This window comes from Cyphomyrmex costatus, unplaced genomic scaffold (genome assembly GCF_001594065.2).
Source record: "Cyphomyrmex costatus isolate MS0001 unplaced genomic scaffold, Ccosl1.0 scaffold30, whole genome shotgun sequence".
In the NCBI taxonomy this organism is placed as follows: Eukaryota; Metazoa; Arthropoda; class Insecta; order Hymenoptera; family Formicidae; genus Cyphomyrmex; species Cyphomyrmex costatus.
The window spans coordinates 3,207,964-3,225,509 of record NW_017277125.1 but is presented as its reverse complement, the minus strand read 5'-3'; the positions used below and the strand labels follow the sequence as shown (position 1 = coordinate 3,225,509).

The following is a 17,546-nucleotide window of genomic DNA, read 5'->3' as shown; positions in this document are numbered from 1 at the left end:
GGGGGGGGGGGGGGGGGGGGTTGAGCTCATCACCGCTGATAGCCGAATTCCAGTACGGCCGTTATATGTATATATAAATATATAATTCATTGTTGTTCATTATCCGAATCAGCTTTTTTTTTTGTTTACGAGGGAGAAATGCTTTCGCATTCCCGCGGCCTCCGCGCTGCGGACGGAAGAGCCGCGGGGTAGGACTTGCATATCCGGGATGACCCGGATTTCCGGGCATGGCCGTTCTCAGGGATTGCGCGAAAAAAAGGGATAGAGAACGGAGAATAAGAATTTCAATCTATATGTATATGAGACAACTGCGTATTCCACAGTACATGATTTCTGATAGGTTGAAATTCTCATTCTCTGTTCCTTGTTCTTTTTATCTTGCATAGCTCTGACTTCGATGTATGCCTTCCAACAAGTGACAACGGTATGACAGTCCCGGATCTCGATCATCCGAGATTTACCTTATTTTGAAGCGCCTCTATATCCACAAAACGTGAACATTGAACTACTTAGCCAAATGCCCACGATCCCGCCGATAATGTCCATGATCTCGTTGGTAATATTCACGAATTTCTGGTTTCAGGTTCTCAATCAATCTATCGGTGCTTGTTCCATAATTGAGCAGAAAAATTCGCGATGGACTAGTCTCTACACCCGAACGGGAATTTGGGAATTAGGATCATCAAGTATCTCTACGTCTGCTTTTGTTTCTGCACTGTCTGAATATTATAGTGCACATGGTGTAATAAGTTAAAATGAAACAAACTTCAACTTATTGCACTGTATGTAGTATGTACCAGTTCAAATAGTGCAGGACTGCGTTCAGAACATCATCTGAATGCACCCAGGTGTCGTGTTATCCTTGTTTATCAGTCGTAAACAACAAGGATAAAACAACATCTAGGTGCATCCGGACAACGATTCTGAACGCACCTCAGAAACAAAAAACATACACGCCCCGGGTTGACAAAGTCAGAGTTTTGGAACGCAATCCAGTGAGCACAAATCACGTGATATCAATCACGTGAAACACTCGAATGGCCAATCTGTCTACTTCTAAGGACTAATCGAAAACGTCGAAACATGATGAAATGGATGTGCGATACCCAATCAGAAATTAGCCACGACAACGAGAACATTGTGGACTATTAGCTCGCCAATCAGAAATTGCTGAAAAGCAACATGGCTGTTATCAATAAGTCGCCATAATCTGCCACATTTATTACACATCTACACTTCATTGACTTCATTCAGACATTTACTCATTATTTGGAACTTATGGAAGTGATAACGTTGTAACGTACATTTTCCAATAGTTTCTAAATAGAGGAGAGAAGGAGAGTCTTGAAGTGTCTCGATCAGTCTCGATCATCGACACGTATCGACGGCGTTTGTCACCATTCGTCGCAGTTTTATTATTCATCGTAAACGATTTAATTCAAGGAGAATATGTCGTTGAACACGGCACACACCAACGGTGGAGTCCTTCTCTACTCTGGCGAGTGGTAAGTGATGAAAACCTAATTAAATAATTTGTTATCGTTTTTATGAAATTTACGTTAACGTAAAATCATCCGTTTTGAATAATCTCATTATGACTCTTCGGCTGTGCAATACCGTCATAGCCTTCCGCCGACAATCAACTGTATTATTTACGTCTTTGTTACTTTATCATAAATGTGCAATTACACGATCGCATTTAATTTCAATTATTCGAACGAATTATCTATTCTGTTCACGCGAATCATATTTGCAATACCTGTACCAATTAAATTAGCATGAAACATTTACACCATATCTCGCAATAATACTAACTTTTGATATTTAATTATCTGTAGCATCTTACTCTTCTGCGATAATGTCAATATGGAATTTCATGGACAAGAACAAGCAGAGTTTATTGGAAAAAAGCATGGCAGATTATACCTGACAACACATAGGATGATCTTTAATGCTAAAGATCAAAAAGAAAAGATGCAGTCGTTCAGTTTCCCATTTATTACACTGAGTGAAGTAGGATTAGAACAGCCAGTTTTTGGCGCTAATTACATAGGAGGCAAATGCCGTGCTCAGGCAAATGGTAATTGGGTTGGAGAATGCAAATTTAAATTGAGATTCAAGAGTGGTGGAGCAATAGATTTTGGTCAAGCTTTGCTGAGAACTGCTACAATGGGTAAGATAAATATAATTATGAAGTATTATAACTAAGTATATACTAAAGAGATAAACTTATCGATTTAGCTTGACTCTTTTAAGATATTAAATACCATTATTCCAAATGATTTTCAGCTCAACGCAATGGTCCAGCAAATGAAGCACCACCACCATATACGCCTCCATTATCTGATTGGTATCCAGCGCAACCTTCGGCTTATCAACCTCCTCCAACTGGTTACTATGGGTGGATACCTCCAAAAGATGTATTCCCAGATGTTCCGCAAGGTTAATATCGGTTTTTATTTTCCTATATATATTTCCTATATATGTCCCATATATATATATATTGATTTGATTTAATATTTGTAAAGTTATTGATTTACCTGTGTAAGAAAGATTATAGTCCTGAGTATTTTTACAACGTAATCTTTTATCGCTATTCTCATAGCAAGATTTAGCTCGCTATCTAAAGTAAAATATACAACTTATAAATAAATGTATATATTTGCATATGCCCATTCACATGTGTACATACACACATACACGACACATACACACCCACACTCACTTCTATTTAATTGATGCATATGCATAACAAAATATGTTTACTCCTAATAATATCTTCTTGTACAAGCATATATTGTCATATTATAACATTGAAATTTAAAGTTGTAAAAATTTGTATCAGTAGTTTATCTTGTATACAGTTCTAAAACATTAATCATGTATATAATAGGATTCATTTTTGTCATCATTTTAAATTTGCACTATTGAATATTTTTAAATGCTCATCGTATATAAAATTCACATTAAATTGCTTCTCTTCTAGGAAATACAGTCTTTATGACAGACAGCCCGCCACCGTATCCCGGAATACAACCAGGATACGGATACGCGAGCGGCCCGCAACATCAAGGCGCTGGAGCCGCAGTAGGACAACCAGGAGCTCCCGGATGGGCCAATCCGAATTACAATAGTCAGCCGATGTCCCATGCAGGTGCGTATCCCGGTGGCTATGGACAACCGCCTTATAGCGGTTATTCGCCTAATCCACCACCGTATTCGCCATACCCGCAAAGCACTTATATGCAGCCTGGACCTTACAATCAGCAGCCGGGACTATAATCCATAGTCACATCGATACTAATGAGTTATAATAAATACATATATGTGTGTATATGATATACTTGTATACATGTTGTAAATTATATATATATATGTATACACGTATATGTACATATATATATATATTTTATCAAAATTATAAATTATGGCAAATGACAGACATCGAGAAAATTACAAAAAAAATGCGCTAAACATTCTTTGCGAATAATATATTTTTGCTTATATAATATGTATATTTTTCTAAATATCTCTATTTCTCTCTCAATAGTTTAGTAAAAATATGCTTTTCGCAATTGTATTGAATATAACACAGTTATCATGTGTTGCTTCCGCAAGGTTGTAGTGTACGTTACATATATTAAACGTATACTATTAATATATACACATATAATATAATATTAAATATTGATTAAAAAAAATTTTTGCTGTTTTTATTCACAAACCTATCTATTCAAAATTACGTCTCTAAATGGAAAGATAGCTAAAGGATTAATGCGGATACCCACTAAACTTGAAAGTTTGAAATGTGTATTAAGCAATACGGTTGCGTAACATGTCCTTACTCGATCTGAAATAAGATTGGCTTTCACCTCGCTCAATTATTATCTCGTAGTTGTTAGTAGATCAGTAAACGGCTTAAACAGACAGACATAGCAGACTGTGTGCTTCAAGTCAATTTTTAATTCATGTTATATTATTAATTTTTATTGTGGATTTCGAATATAAATTTTTCACATATATATATATATATATATATATACACAAGTGCATAGATAAATATTTTGTTGTTTATCACGTGTTTTGTATTTAATTAGGAAACGGTTAAAACTTGATATAATAATGCCAGAACGAAATAAATTTAAAACATCAAACAAGAATTGTGTTTGTATGTATTTAATTAAAAAATTTATACTATAAGAATGCTAAACATATATAGATTATGTAATTTATTTTCGTTGCATTAAGTTATAATGATATACTTAATTACTGGTGATTTTTAGCTTGGCCTTTACTTAATATAAATATGAAAAATAATAGTTTATTACATTTTTTAATTTTTGCGTTAAAATTTATATTGCACATAGTTTATAAATTTTTTTAAAATAAATACGTTTATTGTTGCCATGTGCACCTTCATAGTTAATTTAAATAATAAAACGCTAACTATTTTCGTTATAGTTAAAAACAATATGACTTTTGTTTAAAAAAAACCGTGCTTTCAATTTAACAAAATTTATTCATTAATTTCGACACAGTAATAACGTGACATTTGATTTTTAACTTGTGTTTAAAGTATATTATTCCACCGTTTTTTTATCAGATGCAAAGGCTGCTGAAGCTGCACAGAGCGCATATTATGATCCTAATAGACCTCAATGCGCTTACGTTCCACCACCAGAATATTATGTAAGTTATGTTTTAATTACATGTGAATATTTATGATTACATCCAAAAATTTATAACATGCAATCTATAAAAAACTTAAATGTATATTATATATTTTTATTTATCACAAATTACTTTTTTCAAAAATATATTCTTTGTTTTTTGATATTTCTGTTTCTTTGACACACTTGATATAAAACGGGATACTTATCTCATTTCATGACTTCATTTGTACTGTATTTTTATCACAAATAATATATTATAGATTGTCTTATCTGTGACACATAATGCGACAATCGAATGTACTTAATATTATATAAATAGAATATTTTTATTTTTCTATATACATTCGGCAAATTTCGCATATATGCTTTTATAATATTTTAGTATTAGCATGCATTTATCGATAAAAATGCGTTTTGAATACGGGTTTATGTGTATAGAATTATATGTATAGATGCGTATAATAAATAATGTTTGTCGGTATATTTCAGGAAAGTCCACCAGCCTACACAAAGAAATATCAGTGAAAATGTATCGCATTACACAAACGAATTATATAGTGTAATCGGTATGCATTCCACTTTAGGTGAATACTGCAAATTTGTATGCTGTCGTGCATTTAACGTAACAAACTGTCAACGTTTGTTATACTTCTTGAATCTAGATACATTGGTTCAAGTTGATGGTTGAAGGTGCACCAAGTTTTTCTCATTATAGCTATGCAATGTTACAGCACAGGTTATTGCAGGTACTTTTTGCAACATTAGTGCTATGTATTAACGCGAATATTAATAATAATTTCTTGTACATGTTATCTCTTAAAAATAATTGTATTGTTGTGTTTCACACGAGTCTATATAATTATGAAATAAATGTTTACACATATGTAAATACGTAAACGATTTGTATGACCATGAATTTATTATAAATGAATACGTTTTAAATCTTTATTAAAAATTACAAAAATATAATAATTGCGACACTATAAATATAGTCAACTATAAAAACAAAGATTAATATTAATCTTTGAATACATTTTTTAAGAAACTATGTATTTTTCTAATAGTTGGAGAAAAGGAGATAAATTTACAATATTCAATAATAGATAATTTATACTAGAGACAATATTCTCTTATGTAGGCTCAATAAGCTGTTTATTGAGAATGCGTTTATTTTAATTTTCCCGTTTAATATAATTCGATTCATTAAAATAACAAAAGATCGAGTCGAAAAACATTGAATAACAACATACTGAATGTTAAAAGGCACATTTTGTACCTATTTCTCCAATCGATATTCGTATAAAAAGATAAAAAAACAATTGCTTAGATTCCTATCGAAGCAATTTTTGTACGTTAGAGATTACTCTCTGGAATGTATAAAAGTTTTAAAAGTCTATCCGTACTCAGAGCTAACTGTTAAACTAAGATTTCCATTTTCAATGTGAGTACTGTGATACCAAATTCGCGTATCTAACAGTACGACATCCGTTACATTGACGGAAAATTGAAAAGATTTACATTCGCTATCGCATTCCGGTGTTGGAGCCACGGTCCATGTTTTGCTACCTATTACTTGAGCTTGCCACATCAGTCTCGATATGTAATCCAACTACAAAAAAAAAAAAACAGTATCAAAAAGACTTGTAATTGATATGACACACTTTTGCAATGTCACACAAATGGACTGTTTGGCTACAAAACTCACGTGCATAACGGCACCTTCCTCATACCCCATGAAAATGTAATTGCTATATGGAATTTCAGCGTCATCCGGCAAAAAGTGAGGTATGTTGTAAAATTGCTTCATGGTATCTAGAATTTGTGGATGGCAATTTTTCCAGCCGACATACCAGGGTTCTTCGCCCTCTCGGTGTAACGCTCGATCTTCACTCATCGCAAATACCTCGCGTATGTTTGCGAAGTTACTCTTAAAATGCAAAAACTGGCATTCCTCCTCTATCGACTCGTAAGCACCCTCGATACGCTCGTACAAGTTCCGAAAAAAGTCCAAAGTAAATTCTTTATGCGCAGGCCAATTATAGGCTGCATTCTTTATTATCATAGGTCGCGACAAATAGGAATAAAAGCGAAATTCCTCTTTAGTCAAATTCGGCAAGATTAGCGGCGCTTCGATGTCACGACAGTAATCGCAATTAGTTATCGGTCTTGTAAACTCCCATATGAAATAATTGTTCGGTAACAAGCATCGAGTTCCTTGAAAATTCTTAATTATATTGTAAACATATCTATTAAACACGCCATAAAGAAATGGCATTAACAACATCACCAGCAATTTCTTCGAACGCCTCGTGAAGCTACGATTCTTGGCACTTTTGGAATTAGTAGTCATAGTAATAGATTTTAAATCATTTATCACAGCTCCATGTTGAATATAATTTTCGGTTAATTTAAGAAATGCTTTTTTTATGAATTCTTCACTATCTTCTGGCGATACCATTCTAGTTCAATTGATTAATTTATTATCCGTTTGTTTCCACTTTTCATTTCATTCCTAGAAAGCTATTTAGAATTATTGGAGTTTGTACTCTATAGATATTGGTTAAATTTATTTTTCGTTTTGATATATATAGAATACGAAATATATTTTCAATACTCCACTCTCACTCTCGTACGTGATATAATAACGTGCGTTATAATTCCAATTGATCTTAATAATATATGAATAGCAATTATGATGATAATTACTGTAATAGCACTGCCACTTGTATTTCGTTTTAATACGATCTTAATGTATTGCTAACATTATACGCCGATACTTACATTTATTATCATCGTACTGTAAATACGTATTTACTATCTGTATAGTATATGAATCATTTGCTTTGTTTAAATCTTGACGTGGCTTTGTTGTTTACATTGCCAGAAAAGATTGTAGAAGATCTGAATTATAAGTTCAAGATTCCACACAAAATGTATTTTGCTATGTCATTTCTCACGATGATCCGGTACAGCGATTTTTGTGCAAAGGCAAATCACCAGTTCAAAATACAAATAATACAAATGATAAATAATATAATCCATATTTACATGCTTGTGGCACGCAACATCTTTCTCGTCCTTGAGTTACATTCGAGAACTGTGAGAGCTGCAGAGCTGTTATCGATTATACGACGCGGAAACTTTCATCTCTCGTCCTACTTGGTGGGGACTCTCCTTCCAATGGCATTCACATCTGCCTTAGGAATGGAAGCCTGTTTTAGTGCAGCCACGACTAAGCACTTTCTTAACAAGATGTTTCCTGCATCGTATGTTCAGCAGATGTGTTTTCTGCCTCCGTTAAAAGAACAATTTGCACTATGACATATGTTTAGATAGAAGAATTTTAACGCTAATAAATCATACACTATTCAACAAAATGAAAGGATCACCCTGCAAAAATAAGCAAATTTCAAGATAGAATAACTTCATTAAAAATTATATCGAAATGTTTAAAAAACATTTTAAAACTTGAAATCTCTACTATTCAGATCCGTACTTTAGAAAACGGCCGTATCGATATTTTATAAAATTACACAAACATAAATAAAGACAACATCAAATTTCAAAATTTTTTACCAAATTTACCAAATTTTACGGCGCAAATTAAAAATTTAAGATCTGATGCATCTTCATAAAATATTCGTAAGAAGTTTTTTAAAAATATATATAATATGTATAAAAAAATAGAGATTTCAAACTGTAAAATGCTTTTTTAAACGTCTCGATAATTTTTAATAAAATTATTCTATCTTGAAGTTTACCTATTTTTATAAGGTAATTCTTTAATTTTGTTGAGTAATGTATACATATACTATATATAGATTTAATGCTAATCAGAAGACACGGTAGTGTCTAATCACGCGCAGAAATATTAGAAATGCGATAAAAAAATTAATCATTAAAAACAAAGTCTCAGAAGTATTTATTTTATCAAATCACACAACTAATGTACAAGTCCTCATTCGAATCGACTTCTCAAGTAGATTTCTCGACAATATCGACTGTATAGATATTACTAAAAATTTTGATTTATCTTATTCTTGTGATTACATAATTTAAACGTATAAAACCTAATTTACAGCAGTTAAAATGTTAAAGATTATATATGAATCCTTTATGCATAATTCTTATAGATCGTAATATTTTGATCTTTTTTACATGTTATTTTATTATTAGGCCAATCACAAAATATTGAACGGATTTCTTCATTTTATTCAATGCAAAATTCGTTGTTATTCTGCTTTCAAGTTAACATAATGATACTGAAATTTATCCCTGTCTTTGCATACAAGGATTATATCTTTGTTCAATATCGATATATATAATATGTTTTAATCTATTTCACATAAGGAGTAAGTGGGTATGGGTGTGTGTTTGCGGGCGAGCGCACATGTGTGTATTTCTTTTTTTTTTTTGCACAAACTACAACAAAAAGTATATAAAACTTCGTTAAAACTTAACATGTACCAAGAATAGATTCCATACAGTTTTTGAACAATATATAAATCTGTATACTACACATATGTGAGCACACTAAATCACTTGATAAACTGGATGTTACATAAAAATATATGATTGAATAATATAAAATCATAAGTTGTATGAATAATTACCTGTTCAAAAGTTTGCTTACAAATGCAATGTTATGATTTAAACCCTTTCGCTACGGTATGCTCATAACAAAAGACATTCGTGTGCAGAAGGTACACATTTCAGGTGTAAACAATGTTAACAGAAATTTTTACAGGTAATGAAGATGGAGTTATAAACATTTTAATCATTATTCTCTTGAAATGATTTTTTTAACTTGTCTATAATTATCTAATTATAAATATCTTTCGTGTAATGTATAATTTTTTTTTATTATAAATGTTGAAAATTGGAGGGAATAGAAATATAGACGTTCTTATATATATATATATATGTATATTAAATAATCGCTCACTTGTTAAAGGCATAAACGTATGCTCTTTTCAGCGAAAGGATCAATTGACATTAACTAAATTTCATAAAAGTTGTTTCATTGATAAAGTTTTAAAATAATATACAAATAATATATTAAATCAAATTAAAAGCCCTGGTATAGTATCCACATCAAAATTATATTTTTATTGCAAAAATGATTTATCAATAAATTGAATATTTTTTATATCCAGATTTTGAATAAAAATTGGAAGTTTCAATAAATTTGTAGACACATTTCAAGAAAATTAAAAAGACGAAATTTTATAAATCATATAGTTAAAAACATTTGTAATATTATCACAACATATTATTAATTATGGAAGTGTCACTAATCACAGTTCTCATGTAAGACTGTCTATTTTACTTTCAAAAATGTAAAAAATTCAAGGTATACACTTAAATCTGGACTATGAAAATATAAAACATTTGGCATAGTGATTACAATCTTTTTTCCCAATAAATCAAGACTAGTCACTTAAATAGTTTTCATAATGGGATAGACTACGTTTATTGGGGATTCTTTGCAATGATAATGCAACTCAAAATAAATTATTACTTACTGTTAGAAATGTGTGTGACTAGCTGACAATTTTTATGTCAATGCAACAGCAGTGTTTGTATCAATGTTTATACCCGATTAATTAAGATTTACAGAAATCGAGATTTCTGGCGATTATCAATCAGAAGTAACACCATTTGCCAAGAATAGCGTCCTTAATAGCGGATATGTACTGCGCAGGGACCCAATATATCCAATACCTTGATGCTTCTGTAGTGCCTAATTGTATTGCCTGTATAAATTTTAAAGGTTACTATTAAAATACTCAATAATTATCACAGAATTTACGATGAGCTTTCTGAACGAGATACATACCATAATATGATATTCAGGATGATCGTGAATAGGTTCACTGTGGACGCCTTTTATCGAATTCATAGGTATTTTGTCTGTTCTTTCTTTTGTGCCGATCCAAAGCTGATCTTGTTCCAATTTAAATGTTAGCCTGACTTTTCCTCCAGACTTATTTAACATTCCAGCTAATGGAAATTCAGGTAAAGGTTCCTATATATTTAATCAATGAAATCAGTTGCAATAAAATAGGTTCCATTACTGTGTGTATGTGTATGAATAAAACATTATACAGATTATACAACCTTGCTATCTAATATCCCTGGCATCACATCTTCTGGAATACCTTTATCTAAAACTTTCCTATGGATTTTTTGTTGCGAAAGAGGTTCTTTGCTCACCGAAGAAATAGTCTCGCCAATGAGGTCTTGTTTTGTTGGAATCGACACAGCCAATACATCATCTAACTTCGATCCAACTATCATAACTTTGGCACCTTAATTGGTTAGAAAACAAGTTAGTAATTTTATTAATAACAAAGAGTAAATAATATATGCTTATACTAACCATTATTATAATAACAAGATGTATGGTTATTACCTTTTGTGACTCCCAAGTTTCTTAGAGTCTGATCGTCTTTGGCTAATCCTTTAAACATAACTTTCTGCATCGCTTGTGGTACTGAGATAATTTTTTGCAAATATGTCTTTAATTCGGCAACTGTGCTATCTAAAGCAAAATTTACACTAATCTTCTGTTTGTTGTAAATCACTGTAAAGTCTATATTCTCTGTGGATGGTTCTTGCAAGGTAGTATCCTGTGAGCTGTTGACATTGTTTTCACATTCCATTGTAGCTTCTTTAGTCTCTGTCGTCGAATTTTCAATAGACTGTGGATTCGATGCGAGTTCCGGACAAGGAGACGAGTTGCAACAGCTGTCATTGTTATCGCTCTTTACAGTATCTAGGAAGACAAAAATACATTAGTATAGTAATATAACTCTCTGGTAAAAACCTGAAATTTTTTTTCCTTATAAAAACATTGTCGATTACGCTGATTGTGTACGATAGCTTTTATTTTGGAAATAAGTTATTTTAATTATTGTCATATTGATATCCAACGAAGGTACGAATGGGCAGTTAATCGGTGAAAGGTTAATCCCTTAAAAGGCTACATCCCTTTAAGAAATAAATATTTCAACAGCCAAACAGCGCAAACGTACGTCGTTGCATCGGAATTGTGGATAATCCGCAAATACACGCTTCCAAGTTTAGGAGCTTACGATAAGGACGAGCATCAACGTCATAAAATTATCTGACATACACAAACACACACCACACATGAGATAGCGTATTTCGACGGAATGTCGCAATCCACCTGTCTGCCGGTCGGACTTGCCGCGCGATCGAAAGAAAAAATGATAAAGTGAGAACAAAGAGTAGTGAACGCCGAAAATTTTTACGGAAAGCACGAAAAATAAACAGGATTCAGCACGTACCCACGTACTCCATGTTGAACCGTGTTCCGTTAGCCAATCAAAATTATCACAGAGAGCGTCACGCATCGTGACATCGGTGACGCACGTTCTTCGGAATGACTTTCGAATTTTTGAATTTCTCGTCTGCTCTCACCCTCAGTATATCACATTTATACTTATGTATATAGAAAGATAAAAAATTATATATTTTTAAATATTTATTTAGAAAACATTTTTATTTTAGAAAAAAAACAATAAGAATATATATATATATAATCTAATATATTCGAATAACTCGATCATTTTCCAACTCTACGCCAATTTATATTATTATTATTATCATCATCGACACGATATTATTAAAGATCGTCAACCTTGGACAAATTTTCGTCCTTGTCCTTACAAAAAAGATACGGAGATAATTGGAGAACGATGACATTATTGACATAAATTGATAAAAATTTTTTATTGAGACGGAGAGCATAGATCTTGCATAAAATATAACAGTCTAAAGTAAAGCCCGCCCGAACTCCGATGAGATTGCTGTTTTTACCGATAAAATGCGACATATCTTTTATGGATGCTTTCCATCTGATAACACAAGTCGACCAAGCGTCGTTCTATTTTTCTTGACATTCTTTGGACGCGTTCAGTGGACTCAACAGTTGAGTGAGCGCTCGTTGTTATTGGAGTATTCTTTTAGATCATCCAATCAGAATTTTAGATCTAGAAGAATGCAGCAGTAACATTGAGCGCCCACGCAACCGTTGAGTCCGATGAATGTACCCATTGACGGCCATGTTAAATCACGGACTAGTCTCGAACGCTTGTGAGAATGGCGCGAGTCCCGTTGGACCTCTGGTGGCGGTCGCCACAAGCTCTCGATCAGTGCGCCATCGGTCGGCGGCTTGGCGTAACCTGTAGCACGCATCCAAGCTTGTGAAGCTGCTACAAAGTCACACGTGCATACGCAAGCTTGGGTTTGTGTGTCTATCAGTTGCGCCAAGCCGCCGACCGATGGCGCGCTGATTGAGGGTTGCAAGCGGGTTAGAAATTCGTAGTAACTCGAGGCGAACTGAAGCAAGCGTGATGGCAAGTACGGGATGTTCCGCTTTCTCTCAAGACGGACAATATTACGCGTTTTGCGGCAATGATGGCAAGTTGAAAATCTGGGAGACTGCAAGTGGCCGGTTGAAGCACGAGTACACTCCTAATCGGCATTTATCGTCACCCTGCAGTGTCATAGGATGGATCTTGGTGAGCCCGCAATCGGCGGGCAATGTATCGGTAAATACTTAAATGCGCCATGTGCTCTTCAATCTCGCCGCAAATATTCCCACCTTTCGTTTTCCCTTTTTTTGCTTTATTTGCATTATTATTGTATACAATTGTCATGACCATGTCAACAATTTTGATTAGATCTGTTCTTTTTAGTTAAATTCCTGCTTAGTTCACCTTTTCTCTTTTTCTTTTCAATATAGAGAAAAAAAGAAGGAAGATGAACCGTACAAGAAGTTTAGTTAAAAAGAACAAGCCTGTTTTTAATCCTCATCTGCATCAACATTTATCTGTCCACGTCCAGTACACTATCTCAAACTTTATCAATATGTCAATTTTCGAAAGATTACATTAAAGACACATCGAATATTTCATTTTGAATAGAGACAAATTTCATGTTTTATAGCTTAATGTTTCTTACATTTTTAGTTAAAGAGCATTTTTAATGAGATCACCAATAAACGCATATTTATAAAAGTCAAATATGTTAGAAATACTCATTCCTCTGTAAGATAAAATATTTTCTAATTTCTATCTTTTAAGCCTTCACCAAAGAAGAGACGCAGAAGGAAGTCAATTTCGGAACAAGTTGATCGCAAAGCTGTTGTGGCTATGGGTTCAGTGAATGGAAAAGTCACCTTGTATGATGTAGCTGCTGCATCCGTTAGCACTACATTAGAGAATGGTCATTCTTCTACTGTCACAGCAATTGCTTGGTCAACATATACTGGATTGATTACAGCAGCTAATGATTATCATATAGTGGAATGGAATCTTCAAGAGAATGGAATCAAATGTAAATGGAAATCTGGCAAAGCAAAAGTCACAGCATTGGCAATTCCATCAAATGGAAAGTCTTTGTTATCTGCTGAAAAAATAATCAAGTGGTGGAATTTAGAAACAAAGCAATTAATTCGCACGTTTACTGGACATGCCAATCATGTCACTTTTCTTCATACTGTACAAATAGACAGCGCAACTAGTTATCTAATAAGTGCTGCCCGTGCAGACAATCATCTTTCTGTATGGATGTTAGACAAAGTATGTTGCTAACTATATTTAACACATAAAGTATTAAAAATGTTTTTTAATTCACTTCTGAAACAAAGATATTCTGGTTGACAAACGTCAATAATAAATCAATAGAAATTCATTCTAAAGATAGAAAAAGTTAACTTCTTAATACTTATCTACTTGTAACATCTTATATGATAACTCATTTTGTATATAACTGTTATATAACATTAGCTTTTATTTGGTTGATTATTTGTATGTACATTTAAAATTTATTTATAATAAAATTTTTTAAATCTATGTTTAGAATAAAAATGATAAAGCGTCGGTAGCAACATTAGCCATTCAAGATGAGGCTACATCCATCTCGATACTTAGTACAGAAGAATTGCAAGTCTGCATATTGGTTACTACTCAATCGGGTCAAGCTCAATTATTCAAATATCAGCCAAATGGTCATACCAAACCACTGAAACCATCTCTTAACATTGCAGTAGCAGCAGATATCAATCAGAAAGAAACTGTTCAACAGATTCCAATTTTAGCAGGTCACCTAACTAAAGATAAAAAACTATTACTGGCATATGGTAGTTATATCAACTTAACATTCGAGAAAGTAATGCCCGATTTTTCGGACAAAGTGCAATGTTTAATTAGATCGGAGAGATTAGATACAAAAAAATCAAAAGAAAGGAAAGAAGAGACAATTTCTAAAATAAAACCTACTGCGATCGAAGGAGATGTTGAATATCTCACACCAGGTAACATTCTTTGTAACTATATTTCTTTTTTTTTTTTACTTCTGACAGTCTATCAAAATAAATGGTTTGGTTCAATGTGTATTGGTGAAAAACGTCAAAAAAATGTGTTACAGGAATACAAGTTCCAACACAAAAAAGAAATAGAACTACCTCAGGCTCTCAATTACTCTTAAAAGATAGATTGGAAAATCTTAGTTTAAATGCAGATGCAAATACACCTGGGAGGACACCGACGAAAGGAGCCAATATGACGCAATTACTGCTACAAGGATTAAATAGTAAAGATAAAACTATTTTGACGACAGTGTTATTTACAAAAAATGAAGCTGTAATTCGTAATACTATTGCAAGATTACCAGTGCAAGCAATTATTCCATTGCTTAAAGAATTAACTGTTATGTTGCAAGGCAAAACATACACGTAATTATATTCTATTTTTTCATTTATGGATTTTCTAAATTTTATATTTTCTAAAAATTTTACGCAAATTATTTTCTAAAATTATTTTCTTAACTCATTTTATTTAGGAACAAAATTGCAGTAATGTGGTTACAACCTTTAATAATGACTCATGCAGCTCATTTAATGTCGCGACCAGATGTCGCAGAGATACTCAGTCCTATTCTAAGTTTTATCGATGCAAAGTTAGCACTTCTAACAGCTATACAAAGATTAAAAGGCAGAGTTTCTCTTATAACAGGACAAATATCTCAGGCTAATGAGGAACACAATAAAGACATAACTGAGGAGAGTTTGCTTGTTTATCAAGATCAAGGTAAATACGATGTATCAACATTCTAAATTTTATCGAATTTAACATATTAAATCACGTTATTAAAAATGTATGCAGATTCATCAGATGAAGGTGCCGATAAAGACGATATTGACCTCAGCAGCGAATCCGATGAAAATTGGGAAGAAATGTCCGATCAAGATGTTCAAGATGAACACGATGAAGAAGATAACAGAAGCGTTAAATTTGATGATGATGATGTGGATGATAATGAATCTATACACAGCTGAAATCTATCGAATTGGTTAGTGTAATGATTCGTGTAACTACTAATTTACTAAAAAAAAAGATTGAGTTAAAAGGATTATAATTTTAGAAATATTTGCTAAATATATGGTTACTTTTATTTTCTAAGAATTATTTTCTAAGTAGTAATATATTAATAATTCAGTTACTTTTTGTTAAAATGATACAGAAGCAGGGATGGGAAGATACCTTTTAAAACAACGATTTAATGAAGTTACATTTTTTTATGACAATAACTATAATTAATTAAGAGTTAAGATTAAGAATATTATTTTTAAAAAGTAAAAGAAACGGTAAAGTAACTTCCCATTCCTGCATAGAAGTAAAGTAATAACAAATTATAATAATTTAATTTTTATATCAGGGCGTATTATGGAAATGTTTGGAATGGATTCCAGTTAGAGAGAAATATTTCGTTTCCCATAGAAAACATAATATATAACTCTAAGAAATAATTGAACAATTCCGATCGGAATCCATTTCGTATAATTTTATAATACATGCCCTGCAATGTGTGTTTTACTGTTTACATCATTTACTTGTGAACTGTAAACGTTTTAAAAGAGAATTTATAACAGTTTTTTATATTATACAATCATTATTTTCAGTAAAAATCTTCATTATTATTACAACGGAATCAATTTTAACGAAAGACAGATGTAATAAAGATGGTGCTGTATGTAAAAAGTATACCTTTTCTTCACACACGAGACATTTATTTTCATTATTATGTGAAGATTTGGATGGAAAGTCAAATACAGCGTTCTTTAATAAAGAAATCATGAAAATTAATACGTTTTTCTTGTTATTTTCATAACGATCATCCTTGTATACCTAATATTTTTCAAGAGAGAAATATACAAGTGTATAATTACATGTATATGCGAATAACGTAAAAGTAATATCAATTGTTTAGTATACCTTTTTTTGTTAATCCATATCCATTAATTAAATGTAATGATATATTTAAATATAAATAACAGTGTCGTAAAATAAAAATATTTTCTTTGCATATGAATTCTATACGTATCGTACGTGATATGCGAAATACAAACTTTATCGTGAAATTTTTATTTGTAATCGAATAATTTTAGGGGAACTTAATAATACTGCTAGTAACATTATTGGAGGCTTTTTGTTTATTAATTATTAAGGAAGTAGTAACTAAATGCTTGATATGATGTTCAGTGACATATTCTGTAAGAAATTGGTGAAGACCGTAAAAGACAGCGAATTATTTACCTATTACGAAAAGCTTTCCTTGAGCGTTTGATTCTACCTAATAGTAAACCAAAGGGTATGTGATTCAAAATCTCTCTTCTCTTTAAATCTATTCGACAAGACTAAAATTACGATCATGAAACATGTTTTTCAAAGATGTACATATCTATTGCACGACAGGGACTGAAAAATTAATGCATTTTTAGATTACCAAACTATTATAATATTTTTTTGCAAATTTTAAAGAAGACTCACAATAATTACGTCC

At 32.2% G+C, this 17,546-nt stretch overlaps 4 protein-coding genes across 8 annotated transcripts; 2 read left to right on the top strand and 2 right to left on the bottom strand.

Moving 5' to 3' along the window:
• The first annotated feature begins 1,181 nt into the window (after positions 1–1,181).
• Positions 1,182–5,480, top strand: Wbp2 (WW domain binding protein 2). Of its 2 annotated transcripts, XM_018541922.1 has the most exons (6): positions 1,182–1,505; positions 1,839–2,173; positions 2,290–2,442; positions 2,987–3,154; positions 4,604–4,689; positions 5,163–5,480. In XM_018541922.1, the coding sequence occupies exons 1-6, from the start codon at positions 1,450–1,452 to the stop codon at positions 5,196–5,198; spliced, it is 834 nt and encodes a 277-aa protein (XP_018397424.1). In that variant the 5' UTR covers positions 1,182–1,449; the 3' UTR covers positions 5,199–5,480. The 2 variants fall into 2 exon arrangements, with proteins under 2 accessions (XP_018397424.1, XP_018397423.1); XM_018541921.1 differs by lacking the exons at positions 4,604–4,689; positions 5,163–5,480 and having other exon boundaries at positions 2,987–3,357.
• A 586-nt stretch (positions 5,481–6,066) lies between these two features.
• LOC108775528 (uncharacterized) lies at positions 6,067–7,635 on the bottom strand. The gene is made up of 3 exons (XM_018541915.1): positions 7,455–7,635; positions 6,379–7,193; positions 6,067–6,282 (listed from the first exon to the last, which is right to left on the bottom strand). Exons 2-3 carry the CDS (start codon positions 7,129–7,131, stop codon positions 6,067–6,069), a joined length of 969 nt encoding a protein of 322 aa, XP_018397417.1. The 5' UTR covers positions 7,132–7,193; positions 7,455–7,635.
• Positions 7,636–10,137: 2,502 nt separating this feature from the next.
• LOC108775529 (ubiquitin domain-containing protein UBFD1) lies at positions 10,138–12,054 on the bottom strand. Of its 4 annotated transcripts, none has more exons than XM_018541918.1 (5): positions 11,987–12,054; positions 11,089–11,451; positions 10,794–10,984; positions 10,513–10,701; positions 10,138–10,429 (listed from the first exon to the last, which is right to left on the bottom strand). In XM_018541918.1, the coding sequence occupies exons 1-5, from the start codon at positions 11,997–11,999 to the stop codon at positions 10,319–10,321; spliced, it is 867 nt and encodes a 288-aa protein (XP_018397420.1). In that variant the 5' UTR covers positions 12,000–12,054; the 3' UTR covers positions 10,138–10,318. The 4 variants fall into 4 exon arrangements, with proteins under 4 accessions (XP_018397420.1, XP_018397418.1, XP_018397422.1 ...); XM_018541916.1 differs by lacking the exon at positions 11,987–12,054 and adding an exon at positions 11,812–11,963; XM_018541920.1 differs by lacking the exon at positions 11,987–12,054 and adding an exon at positions 11,824–11,963.
• Positions 12,055–13,048: 994 nt separating this feature from the next.
• LOC108775527 (WD repeat-containing protein 43) lies at positions 13,049–16,762 on the top strand. The gene is made up of 7 exons (XM_018541914.1): positions 13,049–13,252; positions 13,787–14,284; positions 14,565–15,018; positions 15,132–15,438; positions 15,546–15,793; positions 15,869–16,055; positions 16,666–16,762. Exons 1-6 carry the CDS (start codon positions 13,055–13,057, stop codon positions 16,039–16,041), a joined length of 1,878 nt encoding a protein of 625 aa, XP_018397416.1. The 5' UTR covers positions 13,049–13,054; the 3' UTR covers positions 16,042–16,055; positions 16,666–16,762.
• The last annotated feature ends 784 nt before the right edge of the window (positions 16,763–17,546 follow it).

Bases quoted from the DNA above. Each gene is read 5' to 3' on its own strand.
- LOC108775527 (XM_018541914.1), top strand. From the start codon at position 13,055: ATGGCAAGTACGGGATGTTCCGCTTTCTCTCAAGACGGACAATATTAC. The intron at 15,019-15,131 runs GTAACATTCTTT...AATGTGTTACAG, and splicing joins TGTTGAATATCTCACACCAG to GAATACAAGTTCCAACACAA. The intron at 15,794-15,868 runs GTAAATACGATG...AAATGTATGCAG, and splicing joins GCTTGTTTATCAAGATCAAG to ATTCATCAGATGAAGGTGCC.
- LOC108775528 (XM_018541915.1), bottom strand. From the start codon at position 7,131: ATGGTATCGCCAGAAGATAGTGAAGAATTCATAAAAAAAGCATTTCTT. The intron at 6,283-6,378 runs GTGAGTTTTGTA...TTTTTTTTGTAG, and splicing joins AGGAAGGTGCCGTTATGCAC to TTGGATTACATATCGAGACT.
- LOC108775529 (XM_018541916.1), bottom strand. The intron at 10,985-11,088 runs GTAATAACCATA...TAACCAATTAAG, and splicing joins AAACTTGGGAGTCACAAAAG to GTGCCAAAGTTATGATAGTT. The intron at 10,702-10,793 runs GTTGTATAATCT...TTAAATATATAG, and splicing joins CAGGGATATTAGATAGCAAG to GAACCTTTACCTGAATTTCC.
- Wbp2 (XM_018541921.1), top strand. From the start codon at position 1,450: ATGTCGTTGAACACGGCACACACCAACGGTGGAGTCCTTCTCTACTCT. The intron at 2,174-2,289 runs GTAAGATAAATA...AATGATTTTCAG, and splicing joins GCTGAGAACTGCTACAATGG to CTCAACGCAATGGTCCAGCA. The intron at 2,443-2,986 runs GTTAATATCGGT...CTTCTCTTCTAG, and splicing joins ATTCCCAGATGTTCCGCAAG to GAAATACAGTCTTTATGACA.